Here is a 24,914-nt window from a genome sequence, read left to right as displayed (position 1 = left end):
GGAGCCAACCCACGTGGTCGCGGAAACACACACCGAGCAGGCGCGCGCGCGCGCGCGCGCACGCACACATGCGCGCACACGCCAAGCCAGCAGCGCCCGACTTTTTATGAATGAACAATAGCTGCACGCGCATCTCTTTCCGAGGGCCATTCGGCGTGTTTTAAGGGTCTTTTGAGAGGTCTTCTCGGAATCCCAGGAAGTGGAGCCATGTTCCGGAGAAGCAAGAGTCAAGTGTTGGTGGATTACGCGTCGGACGAAGACGACACGTCTTGCCGCTACGAGGTAAGACGACGAGGGCGGCGAGGGGACGGCGACGATGTTTCGGCTGCCCTCGGCTCGCTGGCATACCGGCCGTGACGTCGCGCAGCTCCGCCGCCGGAGGTCTGCGGGCGGCGTCGTTCCGTTCCGGCGCTTTCCATTGCCAAACATTTGGAAATATTGCCGAATTGCTCTGCAAGTGTTGGTCTGCAGCGATGCAGGAGAGAGCGACGCAAGTCTCATTTCAACATTTACCGGCATCAATTTGGAATCAGGCCGAGGAGGAGAAAAAACAAACAAAACAAACAAACAAGAAACAAACGCAGAGATTTTGGCTTTGACAAATCCGCAGAGCGTTTTTTCCACTCCAGTGCTTGCATTGTAGTTCAGTAGGCTACTCCTAAGTAACATCGATTTATAGAACTGATTTTCTACGTCGGCTATTGGTCAAATGTTGCAATTGGGAGGAAAAGGTTTGCGAACCTTTCGGAATGTCTTAAGTTTCTGCATAAGTCGGTCAGACGATGCGGAATGATCGTCAAAATAAGAACGAACAAACACGGACAATTCTGTTGTCCTATTTTTAAAGAGCATCACATGTAACCGTTGACAGGACAGGACAGGGAGGAAACCGCGAGCGAAGCCTCGGCTTTCATACCTGGCTGACCCTTGACCCTTTGGAAGCAATAACCCGAAGCAAACGATTCCCGTTGTTGCAGATCCGAATTTTGACAACTGTTGCAGTTTGGCAAACTTCCCGCTATGAAAGGCTCTCTGGAGGTCATGTCACAGCATCTCAATGGGGTTGAGGTCCGGACTTTGACTGGGCCACTCCAGGACGCGCATTTTCTTCTTCTGAAGCCATTCTGTTGTTGATTTGCTTCTGTGTTTTGGATCACCGTCCTGTTGCCACAGCCATCAACTCTTTTGAGTTTGAATTCTTGAACTGATGGCCTCAGGTTCTTCTGCAAAATATTGATGAACTTGTCAATTCATTTTTCCATTGATGATGGCGAGCTGTCCAGGCCCTGAGGAAGCAAAGCACGCCCATTCCACCGTTCCTCATTTGCCTCCTCTTCTTGCTCTTAATTGCACTGGATCTCTTCCAGCAGACCTCAGATCTGCCCGGCATCTTGTGGCTCAAAGTGGCGCCGCACTGAAGGCGTGCAACTGTAAATTCAAACGTCCCTTTATACTACAAAAACCTGCAATTCAGGGGGCACTCACACAAATTTAAGCAAGTCTTGTTGCATTCATTTAGCATTCAGTAAGTTTAGTTAGCACAGGCACAAGTTTGTATTACTACTGTCCACTCATGCTGCACGAAAGTTGATGTTTGATTGTATTAACACATTTCGTGTCATTTCCGATCTTGTGGTTTTCTTGTCGATTTTTCACTTTTCTGCTTTTACCTCTGGAGCACTTTATGAGATTTTCTTTTAAACGAAAGCTATTATAATCACTACTGCCCATGAGAGCGTTAGTAGCTAGAAATGTTCTGTGGGCAGCACTAAGAATTTTCCATATTGTGCGGAGTTGAGGAATTGCGTCTTGAAGTCCCTGGAAACGGACTCACAGTTGTCTTTTTGTTGTTGTTTGTTTTAATCATGAGGGACTTAACTCAATCAGTGTCAAAGGGTAACAGGAACAAAGTGGAATCAGGTGACGGCGGCGTGCGAGGTCCGTGAAAGGCGCCGTGTCAGCACTCGTTAGTCAGCGGTTGGTCTGCGTGGAGGTGTCGCGGGGGCGGGGCCGCAAGAGTTTTGCGTTGCGGAATGAATGGAACTCGTTGCCGCAAGGCACCACTGTACGTGTATTTTATCCACGGACAATGTGAAAATACATAAGTGCGCTCATGTTATCCGTTCCTTATTTAAAAAAAAAAAAACTCAGTCGAGGGGTCAGAAGAGCCGCGGACGAACTGGACTCCAATCAATCGATAAAAGTGATGAGTTGCCCGGCCCGACTGGAAAAGTTGTTTTTCCACTCGTGCGACCAGGTTTAATGTCGTCTCTTCTCTTTTGGGCACTGACGCAGCAGTTCTGCATCTGGGCAGTTTGTATTACAACCTTTGAACCTTTATTGCGTCCCTCGGGGCAGGCCCCCCCCCCCCCCCCGCCCCCAGATGTCGTCCTCACCCGGGAATTCGGAATGTCGCTCTGATCCCGCCTCGGTGCGCACCTAGCTAAATAAATCCCGCTGGCCTCGGCGCGGAGTCCCAAGCAGAAGTCTGAGCCGTTCCCAGAGTGGGAGTCACAAGGAGCGGGCGGGGCCGGGCCGGAGAGGGGCCGAGGGTCACGCTTGATCAACATCATCCCGACGACTCGAAAAATGCTGGGAAAGGCCATCGATGGGTATTCCCAATTGTCCACCTTGTGACACTTGGACGCACATTTGAGGATCTCCTACAATATTTAAGCATACGACTGATTAAATATCGAGGCTGTTGTCACTCAGTATTGCAGTTTGTCCTTTTCAGGCTTTGACAAAGGTGTCATGTAGAGTTTAGGTGCTTCTACTTGCTACTTTTTTTAGTACTCAAGCCTTCAGAAGGTCATAAGGTCGAGTAATAATAAGAATTCCCCATTTTGATTGCATGTCTTCCTGACAGTTCTCTGCAGGCCCTCGGTTTTCTCACCGCTCGCTCTCCTTTCAGAGGCTGCAGGAGGCCTTCCGAAGCGCTTTTGATGAGTTCAAGTACAGTCAGGAGAAACAAGACTTGTATTTGCTCTCCTGTAGGCTTTGACGTGCGATCGACTTTGAAGCCATTGTGGTAAATCCTAAAAAGAACAAAAAACAAAACAAGGATGGCCCATTTTAGTGTGCGAAGGCACAAAAATGTACAACCGTAAATGTAGTTGTACATCATGTCAGCAGCAGACCTGGTATTATTATATTAATTATTACAAAAACTTGACCAAGCGTGGGTAAGTCTTGTCACTTTCATCTTCCACCGCCACTGCAAATCGATAGAACATTCTTCCTTGTCACACAAGTGTAAGGGGGGGAAAAACAAAAGTTGACCATTGTTCGTAGTCCAAAGTGCCACATGGGAAATGAACGAAGCTACATTGTGAAGTCAAATATGGATTATTGCAAAAATGACCAGCTGCAATTTACAAAAAGTCCAGACTGAAGCACAATGGAACCGAAATAGCGCTTCCTCGTGGAAGTAACGTTCGTGCCATGCGGCCTTAAAGCAACAGTACATTTCTTTGTGCTAGCTGTGTTCGGGGTCTAATGGACCCACTAAACTGACTGCCCTCTTTCTTACACAAAACTAACGCACACACCTCTGTGGTGGTGTGTGTTTGCTTTTGGGCGGGGGGGGGGGGGGGGGGGGTTGTGCTATTTGTTTTAACTGGCACGTGTGCGTGTACATTTCAGGACAAAGGCATAGAAGGAGAAAAAGAGGAAGCCATCACAGTCGTATCCAAGGTAAACAACTTTGCGGCTAGCTCGCTAACACAGACAGACGTGCTATCTACACTAGCCACCCTGGGTCACGGTTTATCTTTTTACACACTCCACCATACAATGCAACCCCCCCCGCCCGCTCCCACAAAAAAATGAAAAAACATCCATCTTGTTCAGCAAAATTTAGCACTAGCAATGAGCCTTAGTGACGTAGTATAGCCAAGCTAGCTAGTCTTTTCTTTAACTCATTCACTGCAAGCCTTCCCAGTTACCATGGATATTTGACTTTTAAAACCGTCAATGGAAGTGAATGTGTTAAGCTTAATGTAACCAGAGGCTAGCACAAAGCTATAACACATCACGGGCCCACGGTGTAAGTGAACAAAGCATTTGCTTAAGGCCCAGTGACCACGAGGGGGCCCTCAAGAGCAGTCACTGCCAGTCCTCCATGCTAACATGGATATTTGAATTCAACAGCCGTCAATGGCAGTGAATGAGAGTTTACAGGAAGAACAGAGTCATTCAGAAATGTAGAAAACTTTATTTATCCCTACAGAACAATTAACGCACAAATGTTAAATGCTAGGATTCCTGGATTTCATATTTGCAAATTATTTTGGGACCCTTATCCTCAGCTACAGGTACTCGCTGAAAAACCTTTTCTTCCCAGACCAAAGCCCTATCTAACATAAAAGTATTGCTTTGGCGCCATCTCAAGGCATCTTGTTGCCAATAAACTGAAATGAAGGGGAGGACTTCATTTAGACAAGCCATCTCCCTGTCTGATATAAAAGTAGGGCTTTGCCGTCATCTTTAGGCAATGATAAACCTTTTTTTTTTTTTTACCCCCATCTTTCCTCTCAAATCATCTTTTCCCATTGAAATGAATGCAAATGCCATGAATTCGTCTCAGCCATTAACAAGGAAAAATAGCTTTGCATAATATTCCATCCATTCTAACCAAAATCAATAAACCACAAGACACTTGATGATATTCATAAACAAATCAAATCCATTTTCAAATCAACCCCAGTCTGTTCTTGGTTCGACATTTTGAGATTTTGAAAAGCATACGTGGCTAAAGAGATGTGGGGCTGACAATAGAATCATGTAAACAACACTGCCACAGCTGCAATGAGTTTGTAAATCTGTGGATTAGCAATAATCAATATTATTGATGGAAATAGAGAGCCCCAAAATACAACGGAGCCTACGTATGTACTCTATGTACAGTACTAACACGGCACACGACACAGTCGTTTTAGCACAAAGGATTTACAACAACATGAGCGGTGGACACACACACACACACGCACGCACGCACGCACGCACACACGGTGTTGTTGTCAGACGAGGCCACGCTGACGTGAAGCAGAGTCGTGCGGAGGCGCCAGCGTTTATCAGTAAACATGTAACTCGCCGTTCAGTTAACATCAGCAGAACTCGATCACTGCTAATCTGGCTGCTTTCTTGTTTGCTTGCACCGTAAAGGGTGTCCGGGCTTGAAACCCTACTTTGAAACGCGAACACTTACTTGAAGCCCAATTTTAAACACTTAACTTAAAACCGAACTGTGTTTTGTCTGCTTTGAAACCCTAACCCATGCTTGACACCTTTTGAAGCCATAAACCTGACTTGAAACCTTACTTTCAAACCCTCACCCTGCCGAATTTGAAAACCTAACCCTGTGTTGAAACCCGCATTTCAAACTTGCTAACTTGAAACACTAACCCTGGCTTGAAATCCAACGTCTTGAAACCCTACTCTGAAGCAGGATCTTGGCTTGAAACCCTAACTCTGAAACCGTAACCCTGGCTCTAAACACTAACCTGAAAGCCTAACCCTTTGTCGAAATGCGAACGCGTCAAAAATATACCTTATCATGAGTGAGATCTTCAGATGGCGTATTTTGTTGTAAACAACGGTGTTTGCGGACAGCTGTAGATGATGCGGGTGTACTTGTCGAGTATCTTTCGATCTCGTCCGTCGGGGTATGCGTGTCGGGTGTAGGCGACTTTGTTGAAGGGACGCGTTTCACGAACTGTCGTGTTTGTGCTTCGGGCCGGAGAAGGGAAGGAAAGGCGACTTTCTTGAAGGGGCTGCAGAACAATAGGCATGGAGGCAAAAACAAGGCCCAAAATAGGCTGAAACCCCCCCCCCCCCCCCCCCCCCCCCACTTCTTATTAGCACACAAAAGTGAGCATTCACTTGCATTCTCTGCCACGTCGTTTCAATCCACATTGCTGAGTGGCAACGCGGCTGCGTCTTGTGCAAAGCTGAGACAAAGTCAGAAGAGTTGAGAAAGAAATAGCTTTCACTTATTTGGGGAGAAATGTCTGTTCGGGCCCATTTCGTGGCGGATGGCTTCGGCAAATACGTTTTCACACACTGCCGCAAGTTTGGAGCCAGCCAGCCATCCATGCAAATGCAGTGTATATAAAAGCATTTTACAACAATAATTGACTATATTTAGAATGTTGAATGTCACTGTCACCAGAAATGTCCAAAACTATAAAGAATTTATTTTTTATTTTTTTAAATGGCGTCTGTATCTCAGACCGACGAGGATTCACTGTAGTTCCTAGCCGTGGCACTGACACACTTTGCCAGCTAAGCTAACAGGGCTAGCTACGTGTTCCTTGTTGTTTGTCAAACGCGTCATCGCGTTTCATGATTATAAAGAGTAAGTAGTCAATTCTGAGTATTTTTGTGCATGTATTGGGTACAAGTGTGTACCTGGAGGACAAAGTGTTCCGATAAACCTTCCTGCTATCTAATCTGAACATTCCGTAAACATCGCAGACATGACTGTCCAGTGGTTTGCGTCTTGCTTCGCAGAAGCGGCTTCTTCACATGGGGGGGGGGGAATAAAAAAAAAAAAGAAACAGTCTCAGCAAAAGGGCATTTTATCAAAGCCGTGTTATGAGTAGTGGGAATGTTTTGATAAGAGCCAAGCAGAGGCAGGCAGGCACAGATGTGTGGAGGAGGACGAAGAGTGTCCTTCAAGCCCACAAAGTTTGTTCCAGAATCTCGCTGACGAGTTCACTGAGGCTTGCGGCAGTGCAACAACTTCATGTGTCAGATTTATGACCTGCACTACTAAAATTGTGGTGTGATGACACCCGAAATGGATCGCTATCATCTGGCGTGGCATGAAAAATCCATGAATACGGCGAACCCTCGTTAATCTTAGGGAAGCTTTCGGCTTCTTTGGGAATTTTCCAGGTACCGCGGCTTGTTCGAGGAAAGCTACACAAAACGTGCTTCCAAAAAGTAGGAAGACTGCCGTAGGAGAAAATACGTGCGATACGATATGACATTTACGAGCGCGCCTCCCATCCACTCTTCGACAAATTCAAGGTAGCAAACGATAACATTTTCCTATAATGAACGATCATGATCTTGAAATGAACGGTTACGTCCAGTTACGTCCAACTACATAAATAGTAGAGCCCGCTCTTCGTGGAGGGTAAGGACCAAGCCTGACTGCAAATAGCTCAAATCTGTGAATCATTTGACACTTCCTTATCCGTTGCCATGTAAAACAAATTTGGGAAAGAAATGCAAATAAGCAGGGAACCGGGTAAAAAAAAAAAAAAAAAAAAACTAAAGATGAATAATTGGGCCTTTCCGCATCCATCAAAAACAAATTAAAATAAAAATCAATCTGGTAGCTTGCGGCTGTCGGACTGTTAATATAGAGGGGTCAAATGTAATACGTTTTCGAGCTGTAACTACATTCCCGTCAAAACTGTCATATTTTTGCTCACAGTTATCATACTCCGAATCTGACACCAGATGCTAAATTTTAACGCTAAAGTGTTGAAGCAAATCACATAATTTGTTTATACGCATTTGCTAACATATCACGCGAAACGCCGTAGACGGGCAAACGGAGATTAGCGTGGATGCCGCGGTAATTGGAAACCTTCAAACAACTGGAACTTGAACACAGAGCGGGCGTTTACCGTAATATGTACAACATTGTAAATGTCTTCTTGTGTCAGGAGGCCAAGGTGAAGAAGATGATGTCCAAGAAGGAGAGGAAGGACAAGAAGATGTTCTCCTCAAAAGACGATGAACACTTTTTGTTGACGAGAGAGACGCCAGCGCAGCGCCGAGGGTAAGCCTGGGTTAGGGTTTGAAAGTAGGGTTTCAAACAAGGGTTATGGGTTCAAGCCAGGTTAATGGTTTCAAAGTATGGTTGCAAGCCATGGTTTAGAGTTTCAAAAGTAGGGTCTCAAGCCTGCATTGAAACAAGGGTTATGGTTGCAAGTTAGTGTTTCAGGGTTAGCGCTTGACGGTAGGGTTTCAAGACAAGGTTAGGCTGTCAAGCCAGGTTTACGGTTTCAAAGTAGGATTTCAAGTCTCGGTTTAGGGAATCAACGTAGGGATTCGAAGATGGGTAGGGCTCAGGTCACGGCTGGCATATAAACACGTCGTCGTGATGTTTCTTTGCAGGAATGACAAAAAAGTGAAATGCGAGAAGCCTGACAAAGCTCTTTGCTTCTGGGAAAGCGTCACCATGACGATGAGGCAGATCTCACCCGCCAAAAAAACGGACAAAGCCGAAGGCCGGGAGACGCCTCGATCCCGGAAAGACGACGGCGGCGCCCCGGAGGACGACGACGGCGAGCCAAACGGACGCTCGTCCTCGCCGCCTTTCGTCGACCCTTCGGCTTTCTCGCCGGACGCCGAGGACTCGTCCCGCTACGCTGACCTGTCGCGCCCCGATGACCCCGCCTGCGCCGTCACGTGGACGTCCCGCGCCAAAGTCAAGCTGGCCGGACTCGGCAGGATGAGCCGAGGGATCGTGTCGGACGGCGCCTGGGAAGGACTCAAGTAGTCCGCATTCCATCACTTCAGCGCCCCCTTTCTCCAACGACGTGTACTACTGCCAAGACCGCCGGAGCCCCTTACACAGCGGCAGTAAAATAAACTGCCTTTTTCCATCTGGTTTCCTGCATGAACGGCACCCGCAAGAAATCTTTTTACCCAATATCTCACTCATTTGCCTTTTTTCATCTTTAGTTTTTTTCACGGCAGTTATAATGATCAATTCAATTATTCATGGATTTTAGCTGTTCGCGGTCGGGTCCGGTCCCTACTCCCGCAAAATGCGGTGTCCACTGTACGTGTTTGAAGATAATTGCTGAAATTGTGCAAAGAGCGACAACTCTGAAGTACTCAATTGAGGAGCTACAGTGTTAAACTGTTTCTCACCATTTCCGTTTTCCTGATTTTTTGGGGTGTGGCTAAAACGGGGCCCGGTGACGCTTTTGGGCGACCGACACGAGTTGGCCCTCGCCCACTTTTTAGAACAACTTCAACGCCTCGGTTCGCATCAGCGGTTATCCGGCCCAATCGCAACGTGCTCGTTATGCCTACACCCCGAAAATGCAGCTTCTCTTCTGATAGCCCGCTGGCGTGGCCGCTTTAGAGCGCCTCGTTGTTGGCTGCGAGTGTGCGCAAAGTTACGTGGTTGTCAGAAAATTCACGTCCAGTTATTCGTATGTCAAGGCACCACGGTACTACGCAAACACCAGCGGGGTGTTTCGTTACTGCAGAAAATCCTTGGGGTTTATTTGCAGTAAGGCATCTAAATTTGAGAGGCCTTTAGTCTCACGCCGCCATCACGTAAGCGCAGCGACACGCATTAAAGCCGCGCTCGCTGCACAGCCGGAAGACAATGCCGATTTGTTTTTGTTTGATGTCGTCCGTTTATGGCATCTGGAACAGCAGCGTGTGTGGAAAGATAAGTACTGTACGTATACATGCAACGATCTCATGCTGAATATTTATGATTGTACCACTGGAAACAACTGCCACTATCGTGTCAAGTGCCTTGAAGCCACAGTATAACGTATAACATTTGAATGGATTTATAGAGTGCTGTTTTTTTTTTCTTCCGCGTGTTGTCTGCTCTCAAGAATTTTTTAGGATTTCATACAAAATGGAATGCCACAATTAGTAGGGGGGGAAAAAAGCAGGTTTTTTTAATGTTATGCTTTTGTTTATGCTTTGCTTTCACGCAAAGACAAAATAAAGAGTTAAGACAAAGTATATTTTGGGTTACTTGAAAAGTTTTAATTCATTTTATTAGCTGAATATGCCTTATTGATCGCCTTAAATGCTGTGAAAATATCGTTGGTAGAAAACAGACATTTGTTCTTACTGTTAAAACGTTTCATTTTACGGCAGCCATTGAAATTGTGGCAAAGTCGTGTAATTCTATTTTTTTTCTTTTTTTTTTTAAAAGGTCGTTAGGGGTTACCTGTTTAATATGGAAAAAAAATGAAATTATCCTAATATAGCAGTTTTACGGGAAAAAATAAAATAGTGTTGAATTACGTTTGAATTAGTTTGAAGAGATTCTAATGTTCTAACCCTAACCACCCCAAAATTCTTAATTGTACCAAAATATTTTCTATTTACCATAAAAAAAATTATTTTATGAACATAGCAGTTTTGAGAGTATTTATCTACAATATAGACAATTTTCAGAAATTCTATAAAAATATTGTCCAACTGATAAACAACTAAATTCTCATGATACAGACAATAAGAATTAAAAAAAACTTTAAATTATATTAAATCTGTATGATTTCCCAAAAAAATGAACGTGAGAACAGGTTTTCATTTTTTGTGAAATTTTCTGTCGAATGAATGGAAAAAGCCGTATAATTATAACTTTTGTTATTGTCATCTTGTGTGTTGTAATGTTTTAAGTGATGCAGCCAAGGATGTGCGTGTAAATGCAAAATTGCATTTATGGAGCAGATTTCAGCTCTTTTCTTTTAAACACTGATGTTAATAAATAAATAAAAAAAAAAAACATGAACCCCCGTCACCACCACTACTTCATAAAAAAAAAAGAAAAAAGAGACCACTGCATTCCTTTTTAGTAAATATTTAATTATTTAGTTATGCTACTTCCTGCCCCACGGACGTAGTTGTCATAGTACGACAAACACGCGGAACAGGAAGGAATATTATAAAAAGTTGGAAGAAGGATACAAAAGTTCCCCAAAGCCCATAAATAAAACTTGACATTTCACAACTTTCGGCTCTTAAAGGGGATTGACAAATACTCAAAACACAACATGAACAGACGCGTGCGTTCGGTTGCTGCGGGGGGATAAAAAAAAACAAAAAAACATCACGATTACAAGCATGAGACGAGGGATGGGCGTAATAATCAATCGATTAATCGATCAATTAGAATTCTAAACACCCGCCATAAACTTTCTTAAAAAGATAATATACTTTTCATCATTTAGCTACATGCTAAAACTCACTGTACACTTTGTACAAGTAGATATACAGTATTTGATCTTATTTGTGCAAAAATCAGCAAGATACTATTTAGTATGGATTTTTCCCTGTGGCCACGGTCGTGGTTGTGCGCAATGCAGGGACATGTTGAAATGCGCCTCATTTGAAGCCCTTTTGCAGCGAAGGTAAACAACGTTAGGATGTCGTATCGTATTTGGAGACTACGGGCCGAAAGGAAACGTCTAGAACCTGAATAGGTCGATGAAGTGTTGCGGGGAAATGGGCACAAGGCAGCTGTCCGGGTCGTTGGCGGTGCACGGGTGGCCACAGTCCTGCCAAAACAGAAGCAGAATATTATTCGATTCAGAAAGCGCAAACAAGATTTTACCACACGCTCACAAAATGACCACGAAATGGCATGAAGGCACAGTGACGCCATAATCATTAACTGGTACAAACAACACTCGGGTAAAAAAAGAAATGCATAAATTGACGTGAAAACAATACTCGTCTCCTCCATAACGAAGTCACTCACTCAGCGGTTGACATTTTTACAGAAAGTGCCACTCCCAAAAAAATATTTAGTTATATTAAACTTAAAAGTGGTGGGGGAGAAAAAAACAAAAGGTGGAAAAAATAATTTTGTTATATTTAACTTAAAAGAGCCGGCACGGTGGAACAACTGGTTAGCACATCTGCCTCACAGTTCTGAGGACCCGGGTTCAATCCCCGGCCCCGCCTGTGTGGAGTTTGCATGTTCTCCCCGTGCCTGCGTGGCTTTTTTCCGGGCACTCCGCTTTCCTCCCACATCCCAAAAAAACATGCGTGCTAGGTTGATTGAAGACTCTAAATTGCCCGTCGGTGCAAATGGTTGTTTGTTTCTATGTGCCCTGCGATTGGCTGGCGACCGGTTCAGGGTGTACCCCGGCTCTCGCCCGAAGATAGCCGGGATGGGCTCCGGCAGCCCGTGACCCGCGTGAGGAGAAGCGGTAAGGAAAATGGATGGATAAACTTAAAAGGCCAACACAAGGAACTGTACTTAGGCAATGATATTTTGTTTACCACCAGAGGGCGCCCGCGTACCATCAATCTTTGAGAATCATTAGCTCGATAGATAGCGCTCACTTTCACAATGAACAATCTCTGAAGGCATTTTTGATTGAGCGGGTGTACCGAGATGCCAGATGTCACGTGACAATGTGATGTTAACACTTGACAAAACACACGATGGTGCCTTTAGGGGACGTTGGAAAGTCTGCAGAGTGCGAAAACGAGACATGTCGAAGCAAAGCACTGGAGATGAGGCTCAGGGTGACGAAGCGAGGGCAAACGAACGGAAAGGCACGATGGGTACCTTGAACAACAAGGCCAGGTGGCGATCCTTAAGGAGTCAGGCGCAAAGAGTAAAGGTTAAAGGGCACAGGGGCAAATCATAGGGACAGGGACAAGCAAACAATGTTGGAACCTGTGAAACAGTCGTTCTTTCAATTGGTAATCGAAAAACAAAAAGGACTCACCGCATTATTATATTATCGTCGCTGTCAGGCCGACACCTCGTATATGGTCAATTTCAGATTTTTTCCACAAATCCATACGATTGGTCTGTCCCCGGGTTGTCTGGTAATTGTACACTTTTTTAACCAATTTAAAGTGTTGGAACCTGAGCACAAACCCATCAACTCTCTCGAACTTCTTGACAAGTAGCATAAAACTCCGCCTCTTCCCTCGCTCTGCGGGAGCCGTGCGGCAATATGTTGCCTCAAGGTTGAAAATCTGGATGTTATTCCAGACAATCACGAGTGAAAATAGCTTGGGCGGATACATTTGAGTTAGCTTGTTTTGTTAAAAATGGATCGCAGAAGGACACGGTCAGCCTTGAAGGTAAGTGTGAGCAGATTCATTCCCGCCTATTAATGAGGTAACCAGTCATTTGTCCTAACATTTGAATCAATGACAGCGCATTTTTTTTGGCGTGTGTAATAAATGAGCGATTGAACAAGATTTTGGGGTGGCGGTGCGCAACTGTATACGATGGCAATACTGAAAAGATTTTGGTGAAGTCAGGATTCTACCGGATAGCGACACTATAAACAACTGCCCCTGGAAATCGTTGTTATTAAAGCTATTGTTGACAACACGTCAATACAATTTATGCTAAGAAGGGATTTGGTGAAAATAAAAGGATTCCAATTACTGTAAAAAAAATAAATAAAAAAATAAAAATGCAGAAAATGAGCAATTTTGGTCCAACAAATCCATTCAGCAAGAAAGTGTTATTTGCTCAAGTGGGCCACAAAATAACGTTGTTTTTCCAATTTCTTAGTTTTGACCAGAGTCTTAAATTGAACCGTGAAAAATCTGTAGTTTTAGAGTGTGAGGTGCCTAAACCTGTCCGACTTCCAACACGATACATAGCACACCTTCTCCCTCATAATCGACATGAAAAGCAGAGATTCCCCCCCGAATCTTGATCTTCTCCTCAAAAGCTGTGCTGATCTCAAATCCAAAGCGATACAACCCCGCCATCTATAGGTCTCCGGTCGTCATTACAGCGGTTTAGAAACATGAATTTCACAGACGAGCTCTGCCAGACCTTCTTCCACGCCTGCCCGTCGAAAAGCGGTCTAGACAAATATACGCACGTCGGTGGGCGGTAAACGGTTGGATTCCCGTTGACGAACAGAAATGTCCACAGGAGCGAGCAAGTTGGAAAAGGACAACAACTAATCAGACACCGTGTCGTTTTTTTTCATTTTCAATTACCGATTGAGAACGGAATGATGATTGGATTGGTGAGCTGCAGTTACCTTCCAGAAGAGGATGCTACAATGCTTGCAGAAGTGCAAGGTGTCGCCGTACTGCTCCTTCATGGGGTAACGCTTCTGCAGGGTGAAGTACATCAGCTTCCAGTCCACGCTGTCGCTCTTGGTGAGGACCAGATTCCTGGAGAAGTGCTAGAAGGATCCAAAATGGACACACACAGAAAGGGACAGAACATAAATGAGACGAACTAAGTTCAACTCTGTATTCAATTCAGGTTGCATTAGGACAGATTTCCAGCGACTCATTTTTGCTTGGCGGTGCGCCGTGAGGTTTTTCCCCAATGTAAAACGTGTGCCTTGGCTCAACAACAGTTGGGAAACACAAAGGCGAGGAGGCTGAAGCAATGCCGCCCTCGAGCGGTCGTCGGGGGGCGGGGACTTGCGACTCCTCTCACCTGCTTGTCCGAGAAGTGGAAGTGGCACAGCCGCTTCCACAGCGTCCGGTTCTCGCTGAGGACGTGCAGCGTGGGCGTGGCCTGTCCCAGGTTGATGATGTCACAGGCGTCGGAGAGGTTGTGCAGGATCTTGTTCTGCATGTACAGCGGCAGGTCGCTGAAGGACACGCCCGAGCGCATTTGCTGCAGAGACGAGCATTCATTCATGAGGACGTTGAAACACAGTGAAGCCCGGTTTATCCTGGGGGAGAGGTTAACCAAAGTTTTGTCCAAAGTACTTTGGCACCATCTTGGTGTTAAGGGACTATGTTAAAGTGAGTTGAGGAGCTTCATATTGTGCTTTGCTGCCATTTTGGGGCATCTTCAGGCAATTCTAGCTTTTTGTGGGGGAGGGCGTTTTTGCTCATGGCGGCAGTGCTCAGTCCCTATCCACCCCCCGCAGTGTATTTGCAATAACTTTCGTACACATACAGCGCATTCATATTTATTCCGGGAAAAAAACTTAATTCTACTAAATTCACTACTTTTTTCCCCCCTCAAAAATCTTAATTCCTGAAAATTACATCTTCTTTAGAAAACTTTGATCCCTGGAAAAATTCAGCTCCCTCCTCCCCTCAAAATACATTTATGGTTAAAAAAAAAAAAAATCCCATTTAAAAGGTCAGATTAAAAAAAAAAAAAACAATCCTGGAAAAACCTCATCATAAATTCTTTTTTTCTTTAAAACCCCTTTTTCTCAAAACAAGAAGTTGTCTTTCTCGAAGTCAGCCAGCAGTCAGTAGGAAGATGAGCATTTCTCCAATAACCAGTTGAAGTGAGTTGAGGAGCTTCATAGAGTGCTTTTTTGCCATCTCGTGAGATCAATAGGCAATCGGAGGAGTCAATTACTTGCGAACATTCGCTATTGGCTGCAGGGCTCGGTCTCTATCCCGCACACTATATACACCCTCGATTACAACATTAACATCGTATCAGAGGCCAAGCGGACGCGTACCTTGGGGATCTGCAGGTCGTTGAGCTGCCGCTGCCACTTGAGAATGTTTTCCAGTCGACACAGCCAGACGTTGACGTTGCCCACCAGCACGCATCGGCCCACGTGCAGGGTCAGACTGTGCAGTGTTGCGCTCAGATCCTGCAGGAGCTCCTTGACCAGCCGCGGATTGTAGTGGTCCTCCACCACTGGCGGCGAGCAAAAACCTCAGAATTACTTCAAGGATCCGAAGACTGCGGAGGACACAATATCAACTCGGATGTACACGAGAGTGCGGAACAGAAACAGGGATTCACACAATACTGTGGAATATAAATGTGAGCCCGCAACATCAACATGGACGCAGACAACATTGCGAAACATAGATTTTGACACACACAACATTGCAAAACATAAACGTGGCCGTGTAAAACGTTGCGGAACATAAAACATGAACAACAGTGTGGAGCACACACACGGGACACACTCTCTGTTACGGAGCATAAACGTGGACCAACAACATCGTGGGATGCCAACACAGACGTACCCAACATTGCGCAGTAAAAAGATGGTCACGCGGGACATAAATATGTTCACACAAAACATAAATGTGGACGCACACAACAATGTGGAACATGAAAGTGGACACAACATTGTGGGATACAAACAGCATTGCAGAACACAAACGTGGACACGACATTACGGAACAGAGACATGGACACACACAACCTTGTGAAACATAAACACGAGAATGCAACATTGCGGAACATCCACCTCGAAACACAAAACATTGCGGAGTAGCGACAACGGCCACATTCGTACCCTTTCGTACGATCTTCTCCAAAATGTTGAAATAGTTCTTCTGGGCGGCTCCGCTCAAGGAAGTCAGCTGGGATCTGGCTATTAGCTGGAAAAGCTAAGGCACCACGGAGAAAAGGCACAGTCAGGAAAGACGAACGGGCCCACAACGAGGACACGGCGGGCCGCTCGCTCACTTTTGCCACGTAGTTGAACCTCCTCAAGTCGTGGATAGCGCTGGAAAAGTCGAGGCGGTTCAGCGCTTCGCCAAGAGTGCAATAGCCATGACGCTGTGTGAAGAAGGCGGAAGAGGCAGGTCATTTTTTTTTATTTTTTCTGTCCAACGTGACAGCCTGCATGTAGACAGGGGCTTCGTGGCATTGCGGATGCTTTAGAGTGCCACGTTGTCACGATGACCCGGTGGGATCTATTCCAGCCACTGAAAGCTTTAAGCTTATATACTTCCGCAAACACGTAGTTAGTTATGTGCAAGTACGAGAAAGATGCTTGACGAAGCGGTATCCATTTTTATTGGTCGTAGTACTCCTATTTGATTGCCAGTGGCGTGGTTTCAGCGCAATCGGCGGACACGCCCACGACATTCGAGAATAGCTTGATTGTTTTTGTTTTTTAAGATTTTATAAGCCTCATTTGATATACTTGGCGATTATTCTAGTCATTCCAATTTGGCAAGGTTGTTAACAACACTTATCGGTGTTGTGTCAAATTTTCAGAAATATTCACTTTACAGGGAATGAAAAAATAACAATGACGGCGGCACTCACCTCTTTTGTGCTGCCTTTCTGCACGTAGATCCATTTATCCCTGAAAACAACTACACAAGCACAAAAAGGAAATACCTCGCGAGGTTCATGACGGCTGGTTGACGAGAGCGGGATGGAATGTGATCATTGCAGAAACTCACAATGAGATTTGGTGCTGTGGTTGTAGAAGTCCTTTCTCCTTTTCACGCTGGCAAGTTCGCAAATGTCTTCCACAAACAGATTTTCTTTGTCGTCACAGGTGAATCTGTTGGATGAGGAAATGCTTTGACTAGATTAGGTTTGCTATCATTCATCTGGTCAGCACATTCACCTCACGGTTGTGCGGACCGGGGTTCAAATCCGGTCTCGCCCGTGTGGAGTTTGCGTGTTCTCCTCCCGTGCCTGCGTGGCTTTTCTCCGGGCACTCCGCTTTCCTCCCGCATCCCAAAAACATGCGTGGTAGGTTGACTGAAGACTCTAAATTGCCCGTAGGGGTGAATGTGAGTGCCGATGGTTGTTTGCTTGTATGTGTCCTGCGATTGGCCGGCGACCGGTTAAGGGAGTACCACGCCTCTCGCCCACAGTCCGCTGGGATTGGCGTCAGTGTGCCTGCGACCCGCGGTACGGAAAATCAATGAATGAATAATTTTTCTGAGAATTTTGGTTTCCAGGAACATAATGTGTTTTGTTATTTGTTGGTATGTACCACAGTTTTTCCCTAAGAGTCTAAAGTTTGCACAACGTGCAGGCCAATTAATCGAATAATGCGATAACTCACAGCATATCCGCTTCCCCAGAAGCGTGTATTAGGGTTACACTGAAAAGAATAATTACAATAAAGATTAAGAAAGACAAAGTATGTCTTGACAAAATAATGTTCCTTGTACTCCTAAAAATACTTTTTCAAAAAATATGTATTTTTCCAAAAGTGCTTTTACTGTGCAAAATAATCCCCTCCAAAAATAAATCACTTTCTAAAAAAAAATATATAAAAAATGCTTGACAAATAGCTCTCTCAAAATTTGTTTTCCTGAAATACATTTTTTTCCTGAAAAATAACCAGCCGCCCCCAAACTATAAAAGCTCCTTTTTTGTCTTGAAATAGTTAAGATTTTCCTTTAAAAAAAAAAAAAAAAAAAAATTCTGAAATTACCCAATGATTTCCTAAAGAAAAATACAAATGTATTTCTGTAAGAAATCAATTATAATACTGCTTATGAAAGAACAAACCTTATTCTTGAAATATGCAGCTTTGGTGGCAAAAATAAGATTATTTCTTTCTCCTGGAAAAAAAAAAAAAAAATCAGCTTTTTAACCTAAAAGGTTTTCTCTTCTTTTCCTGGAAAATCCAACTTTTTTTCTTCAAATATGAGCACATTATTTTATTTTATTTTATTAAACATATAAACATGTGACAGAAGACAGAACGGAAAGTTTTAAAAGAAAAGAAAAACATTGAGGAAGACATTCTTACGGAGATGTTCGAAAGGGAGTAGAAAGAAGTAAAAAAAAAAAACCTTATCTAGTCCTACCCTTGTCCTTGTTTTCGATCCATTTAGACTTGTCATGTTAATATAATAGTCTATTCATATAACATATCCCATAGAAAAGAAGAAGAGACACGCCCCTGTAAAGCCTTTACTTTATATTTGTTCCCGTCTGTGTCGTTGATTAATTTGTTAGTTGATCTCATTTCAAAACAATGTTTGAAAAGCATCTTACACAACTCGAAATAACACGTTCCAGGGTCAAGCTACCCCAGTCATACAAACTTAATTCACTGACGTTGAGTAACATTTTGACATTTCTACCTCACACAAGCACAATTCACTCTAACCCAATTGCTTTATTTCGACCCACCGAGCATTTACATGATCAATAGTCCTGTAATAGTTGCTTGCTTTTTTTTTTTTTTTTTTTACACCAACATTGGTTTATTTAAAAAAAAAGTATATATATATATGAATTATTAATGTTTTAAAATCATTTCTCATTAATTTGTTGATTGGTTTATTTTAAATATTTATATTTTAAAATCTTCATTAAATAAACAATTTTGCACATGCATTCATCAGTTTTGCTTTTTTAAATAATTGGTTAATTAATTTGTTGCAAATAAAAATACAAAACATCTGTAAAACAAGCAATTTTAGGTATGCATTTAACATTTTTTAAAATAATTGGTTAATTTATTGTACAATAAAATAAAAAAGATGAGCAAACTAAAGTACACTTTTTAAAATAATTGTCTAATCAATTATAATAAATTATAAATAATACAACAGAAAAATGAGAATTACGTACTATTTTTTTAAAAATCAGTTACAGACACATTTTTACTCCATTTTTTTTTTTTTACACCTCATCAATGTGGCCCTTCTGTCGATTTTAAAAATCAAGTGTGGCAGTTGAGCACAAATGTTTAACCACGATGAAATAAAAAAATATTTTAAAAAAATAAATGCCACTGTCCAACAAACAGCATGCATTTCCAAATTTTGTGTGATTTTTCTTTTTTAAATCCAAAACAAAGTAATTTTGAGGTTTTAAAAAAAATAAAAAGTATGTGCATGTATTGTCGTTTTCATGCATTATTGGTGATTGATCCACTACTTTAATGTAAAGAGTTTATGGAAAAGTAGGTCGTGCTGACTCATTCACATCAATTTCTCCGTCTGACATAATGCAAACGGCCAAAGCACGCATCTGTAAATCATTATTTATATCACCTTTTGCAGATCAAGCGTTTGGCACCAATGTGCTGATTCCACTGCCAAACATAACTCAAAACATACACACGTCAGGTTTAATACTCCAAAACAACCAGCGATTAAGTTTGAATAGGTTATGACTTTTGATACCACTATTATGAAACTACGTAAAAAAAATTTATTCCCTGAAAAATTCTACTTATTCTTTGAAAATAAAACACATATATATATATATATATACTATACATACACAGACACACATTTTTTTTTTTTTTTTTACTTGAAGAATATTTGTACTTTTCTCAAAACATAAAACAATTACAAAATATATATACTACTTAATTCCTAGAAGATTTCTATTTTTTGGGACAAAAAATATAATTCTCCCCCAGAAATCTTATTCTCCTAAGATTACAACTTTGTTTCCCAAAAAAATGTTTTTTTAAAAATCTATCCTTGGTCTCAAAAAATAAACATTTAGTTGTTTTTGAAAAATAAAAAAACAACTAAATTAATTCTGAGTTTTTGCCCCCTTTACTTACTTTTTTAAATGTAGTTGATCGATGCTCCAAATTTCGATCCCCCATAAGGGAAATTCAATTTCCACTCCGCTACATACGCATTGAAGGACAGACACCGGACTTGGCCAGCAGTCAGGATGCAGACGAGCATTTCTCCAATAACCAGCGGCCATTTCTCGACTCCGCAGACGTCTTCCGGGCAGCATCAATGCAAATGGCTAACTGCTTTCCAGGCCCTTCCACAATGGTTGTGTGCACGTGGCGAACTCCAAATAACCGTCCCTGACTGGGGTTAAGAGTCAAGACGCACGAGGTTTTATCAGCTGGCGGCGCACCTCCAGACCGAGACTCCTCCGAGGTCCCGCTGACCTCTGTGGAATGTTCTGTTCGTAAAGGATCATCTCTAAAGAGGTTCATTAACCGGCGACTCCGCTCGATGGCATTACGTGCACTCATACAATGCGGGGCCGGGCTCCGTTCTTCTTCGACAGCGCAGAATTTGTAGCCCGGCTGCTAACACCAGGGCGTAAACGCACACTAACGCAAGCCAAATATTTCAATACTTTGGTTCGGCATTGTCAGGATATTTAGAAATCAACAGACCTCCGCCAAGGCTTCAAGAGGCTCTGAGCAGATGTCCGTGTTTTTGTTTCGTTTCTAAATACATGAAATATGTTTGGAGGGAAGTGCTGAAACCGTACAGTGGGTACGGAAAGTATTCAGACTCCCTTCAATTTTTCACTCTTTGTTATATTGCAGCCATTTGCCAAAATCATTTTTTCCTCATTAATGTAAACACAGCACCCCATATTGATAGAAATAAACAGAATTGTTGAGGTTTTTGCAGATTTAGTAAAAGCGAAAAATTTTAATATCACACAGACATAACTATCCAGAGCCTTTGCTGAGTATTTGGTAGAAGCACCCTTTTGAGCTAAGATAGCTCAAATATATATAAGCAGATGAGTCTTTTTGGGAATGATGCAACAAGTTTTGCACACCTGGATTTGGGGATCGTCTGCCATTGCTCCTTGCAGATGCGCGCCAGTTCTGTCAGGTTGGATGGTGAATGTTGGTGGACAGCCATTTTCAGGTACTCTCCAGAGATGCTCAAATGGGTTTAAGTCAGGGCTCTTGACCTCTCTCAACAAGGCTCTTCGCCCCCGATTGCTCAGTTTGGCCGGACGGCCGGCTCTAGGAAGGGTTCTGGTCGTCCCAAACGTCTTCCATTTCAGGGTTATGGAGGCCCACTGTGCTCTTAGGAACCTTAAGTGCAGCAGAAACTTTTTTGTAACCATGGCCAGATCTGTGCCTTGCCACCATTCTGTCTCGGAGCTCTTCAGGCAGTTCCTTTGACCTCATGATTCTCATTTGTTCTGACATGCACTGTGAGCTGTAAGGTCTTATAGAGACAGGGGTGTGGCTTTCCTAATCAAGTCCAATCAGTACAAATGAAGGTGCAGAACCATCTCAAGGATGATCAGAAGAAATGGACAGCACCGGAGTTCAATATACAAGTGTCACAGCAAAGGGTCGGAATACTTATGGCTGTGTGATATTTCAGTTTTTCTTTTATAATAAATCTGCAAAAATGTCAACATTTCCATTTTTTTCCCTGTCAATATGGGGTGCAGTGTGTACATTAATGAGGGGGCGGGGGGTGGGTAAATGCACTTCAATGATTTGTTCTTAAATGTTAATGTTGCTACGAGCTACACAACGTGTTTGTTCTTTCCAGCCTGCTTTGTCCAACCCAACCATTCATATTTTTCTCAAGACAAACACCTGATGGAGTGGCCAACATGTGTTTGTGCCGTTTCCGCTTGACTGGCCGTGCACTCGACTACTCCGAGGGGTGAGCGTGCTTAACACTAATCCTCCTCGTCTCTTTGGATTTATGGCATTGCGCGGGACGCACGGCAATCTGTCCAGCTGAATTACGAGAGGACGAGCCCCTCGCACACATCGTGCTGCAGAAACGCCGACAGTCCTCAGAGGCGAAGGATGTGCCAAAGTACGTCAGACGAGAGCGGGAGGACTCCGTTGTCTGCACTTCATGTATTTCTGTACGTCTGCTGCGGGTAGCTTGGAGTGCATTGACATGGACAGATTCATCGCATTCAATTAGAAGAGTATCACAAAAATGGAGTTAGGTCGTTCAATTCAAAATGTGAAGTTCGACTACACACTCAGTGAAATATTTCATGATTTTCCTTCAATAGACACGTCTACTTTTGATGATTATAGCTTAGAGCAAACAATAACCCCATAATTCACCATCTCTAGAAACTAGAATATTATGTAAAGAACATAATGTGTAACATGTAACAAACTACCTTGTTTAGTTTAGTTGTTGAAGTTTAATTTGACCAAATCAAATCAATTTTCCCCATTTGAATGAAAAGACCGGTTAGCACATCTGCCTCACAGTTCTGGGGACCGGGGTTCAATCCCCGGCCCCGCCTGTGTGGAGTTTGCGTGTTCTCCCCGTGCCTGGGTGGGTTTTCTCCGGGCACTCCGCTTTCCTCCCACATCCCAAAAACATGCATGGTAGGTTAATTGAAGACTCTAAATTGCCCGTAGGTGTGAATGTGAGTGCCGATGGGTGTTTGTTTATGCGTGCCCTGCGATTGGCTGGCGACCGGTTCAGGGGGGTACCCCGCCTCCTGCCCGGAGATAGCTGGGATAGGCTCCAGCAGCCCGTGACCCGTGTGAGGATAAGCGGTAAAAGAAAATGGATGCATGGTTGAATGAAAAGAATCCATTCCATACCCCCCAAAAAACACCACCATTTTTTTGTTGCGCGTTCTTAAAATGAATCAAATATTACTGTATTACATCAAAACATTTGTGTATTGCATGTGTGCCTTTAAGGGGGCGTGGACAAGAGAGCAAAATCTGGAGCTGGAGGCAAGTTGGCCGGTTCGTCTGCGTGTGAGCGTCCGATCGTGCTCGTAGCGTTCGCTATTTGTGAGTCTGCAGCTCCGTTTAAATGAGGTCAAGCCGCCTGCCGCTTGGCGAGGCGCCAACCAGGAGCCGCCACGTCAGCGGCGATTGTCCCGCGTTGTGACTCGGGCCTTTCGGTGCCAGGATGTTGCTCGCTCACATGCTCAGTGTGGCGGCACGTTAGCCGTCGATAGAAAATAGCAACACTGTGACCCATGTGAGACGTCGCCGACGAGCAGCAATGAAAATGGCGCGTTAGCGCTTGCGCAATGCGGGGAACAATGTGACGACATGTCCGCAATGGTGCCGATAAGCATCCCAAGCTTTAGGCAGCTGTCAAGAATGACTCCTTATCTCTGAAAACTATGAACGAGCAATATGCTGTGTTCTCCCTGATTACGAGTGGAAAGAAGCAGGGAGGAAAGTATGTTGGGAAAACTATTGATCACAACATTGAGCGGTGCCTTTACATATGAATTTAATCCCAAAATACCATGAATCTGATACGGCCCCCAACCCCCCAAAAAAGTAATAATAATCATTTGGAATGTCTTTTTGATAAGTGTGATATTGGACTTTATAAAAAAAAAACAGTAATGACATAACCAACTGGAACATGAAGAAATAAAACACATTTTTTTCTTCTTCAATTCAATGTACATTGTGCTACTTCTCCTGGTGTGCACACCTTGGCCACCTGGGGGCAGTGCAATATAGACATACGAATATACAGGGAAACGTCACAACTTCTCCGCAGGAATATTACTCGTTCTTCGCAGAGGATAAAGTGGGTATTGTTATTTTAGTCTACATGTGAATCTTCACCATTTGTGTTCAAATATCAGGTTCTAACGCCACAACACTGATGCTACTCATTAGCCCGTCTATGGCGTTTTGCATTGTTTTGTTGTTGGGGGGCAGAGTTTTTCTTCAGGATATTATATGTCGACGGGGTGTTTGCCAGACAGCCAGGGGCCCCCCAAATGCTCAGGGCCCTAGGACAGTTGTCCCTCTTTCCCCCCCAGATCGAAGCCCCTGCTGCGGATTACGAAAGCAAGAACAAAGTTTGACACGAACTTTGTTTCTGGTGAAACAAGAGTCTCTGCCTTCTTTGGGTGGGTAAGCTACGGTGTTTATATAGTCACAGAACATCATATTCTGTGGCTCTTGAAACCAAGATCAACCAAAATGCTCTAAAACGGCCAGCAATCTGGGAAATTGCTTTGAAAAAAAAAAAAGAGACTGAATGTGTTAGGATTGCTAACTCACACAAGAAACTTGAAACTTGAAACTTGGAGGTTTCGACTTGAGACCTCCACGAATGAACCCCGTGACTGGACTCTAAGGGTACCCTGGCGATATGTAAACAGGATTCGTTCTTACTGGATCCCTGTGTGGATGTGGTCCACGTCGTGCCCGTAGAAGATGATCCTCTTCCAGCCGTGTTCCGTCTTGGTCCAGCTCCATCCCGGCGACCTCCAGTCCTTGCCCAAGAAAGGCATCCTCGCTGGAACAGTGAGCACTGGACCGGACCTGGTGCCAGTGGAACTCTGAACGCGATGACAAATGTTAGAAAGAACCTGAAAACAATCGAATGACACAAACCAAATAGTGTCCTAAGATGACAATACGAGTTTCGTGACGTCATCAAGCCACAAACTCTACACACAGGGCCATTGCCATTGACAGCAGCCAATTATATTCCGTCTTGTCTCCACGACAAGTTTAACAGCGTGAGGTTTAACAGCAACACGTTGGCCTTAATTTAATGGACAAACACGAAGCGACCTTAGCTGACACGTAGCATGTCCTTCTTTTACGAGAGTTAGCGACGGACTGTCAGTTTACCATGTATCGTCGTGAGTGGAAGACTACAACCAATATAAAAGACATTATTGGAAGCAAAATAAAGACTTCAACGAACCTTGACAAGGGATGACAATTCCTTTGTTTGTCTTTTTTTCGTCTCTGCTTGGTCTTCTCGCTCCACTGCTGGAAATATTGACGGAAGTGAACGCATCGCTCCGCCTCCCTCCG

General features: G+C 43.8%; 2 protein-coding genes across 5 annotated transcripts; one reads left to right on the top strand and one right to left on the bottom strand.

Annotated features, from left to right (window-relative positions):
- On the top strand, positions 1-11,411 carry si:ch211-225h24.2 (uncharacterized protein LOC564539 homolog). 3 transcript variants are annotated; one of them, XM_061703820.1, is made up of 4 exons: positions 1-282; positions 3,646-3,696; positions 7,686-7,798; positions 8,137-11,411. In XM_061703820.1, exons 1-4 carry the CDS (start codon positions 208-210, stop codon positions 8,519-8,521), a joined length of 624 nt encoding a protein of 207 aa, XP_061559804.1. In that variant the 5' UTR covers positions 1-207; the 3' UTR covers positions 8,522-11,411. The 3 variants fall into 3 exon arrangements, with proteins under 3 accessions (XP_061559804.1, XP_061559805.1, XP_061559802.1); XM_061703818.1 differs by having other exon boundaries at positions 5-282; positions 7,683-7,798; XM_061703821.1 differs by lacking the exon at positions 3,646-3,696 and having other exon boundaries at positions 2-282; positions 7,683-7,798.
- fbxo25 (F-box protein 25) lies at positions 10,570-24,902 on the bottom strand. Of its 2 annotated transcripts, none has more exons than XM_061703816.1 (10): positions 24,802-24,902; positions 24,261-24,457; positions 16,861-16,964; positions 16,721-16,770; positions 16,133-16,225; positions 15,960-16,053; positions 15,162-15,346; positions 14,168-14,350; positions 13,758-13,904; positions 10,570-11,282 (listed from the first exon to the last, which is right to left on the bottom strand). In XM_061703816.1, exons 1-10 carry the CDS (start codon positions 24,895-24,897, stop codon positions 11,193-11,195), a joined length of 1,239 nt encoding a protein of 412 aa, XP_061559800.1. In that variant the 5' UTR covers positions 24,898-24,902; the 3' UTR covers positions 10,570-11,192. The 2 variants fall into 2 exon arrangements, with proteins under 2 accessions (XP_061559800.1, XP_061559801.1); XM_061703817.1 differs by having other exon boundaries at positions 24,261-24,427.
- Positions 24,903-24,914: the final 12 nt, after the last annotated feature.

Source organism: Phycodurus eques, chromosome 18 (assembly GCF_024500275.1).
Source record: "Phycodurus eques isolate BA_2022a chromosome 18, UOR_Pequ_1.1, whole genome shotgun sequence".
NCBI classification, from domain to species: domain Eukaryota; kingdom Metazoa; phylum Chordata; class Actinopteri; order Syngnathiformes; family Syngnathidae; genus Phycodurus; species Phycodurus eques.
This window is presented reverse-complemented; position numbering and strand designations above follow the sequence as displayed.

Excerpts from the sequence above, each read along its gene's own strand:
- fbxo25 (XM_061703816.1), bottom strand. The coding sequence starts at position 24,897 with ATGCGTTCACTTCCGTCAATATTTCCAGCAGTGGAGCGAGAAGACCAA. Across the intron at positions 16,054-16,132 it reads GGTTCAACTACGTGGCAAAA|CTTTTCCAGCTAATAGCCAG; the intron begins GTGAGCGAGCGG and ends GTGGTGCCTTAG. Across the intron at positions 15,347-15,959 it reads GGAGAAGATCGTACGAAAGG|TGGTGGAGGACCACTACAAT; the intron begins GTACGAATGTGG and ends GCTCGCCGCCAG.
- si:ch211-225h24.2 (XM_061703818.1), top strand. The coding sequence starts at position 208 with ATGTTCCGGAGAAGCAAGAGTCAAGTGTTGGTGGATTACGCGTCGGAC. Across the intron at positions 283-3,645 it reads ACACGTCTTGCCGCTACGAG|GACAAAGGCATAGAAGGAGA; the intron begins GTAAGACGACGA and ends TGTACATTTCAG. Across the intron at positions 7,799-8,136 it reads ACGCCAGCGCAGCGCCGAGG|GAATGACAAAAAAGTGAAAT; the intron begins GTAAGCCTGGGT and ends GTTTCTTTGCAG.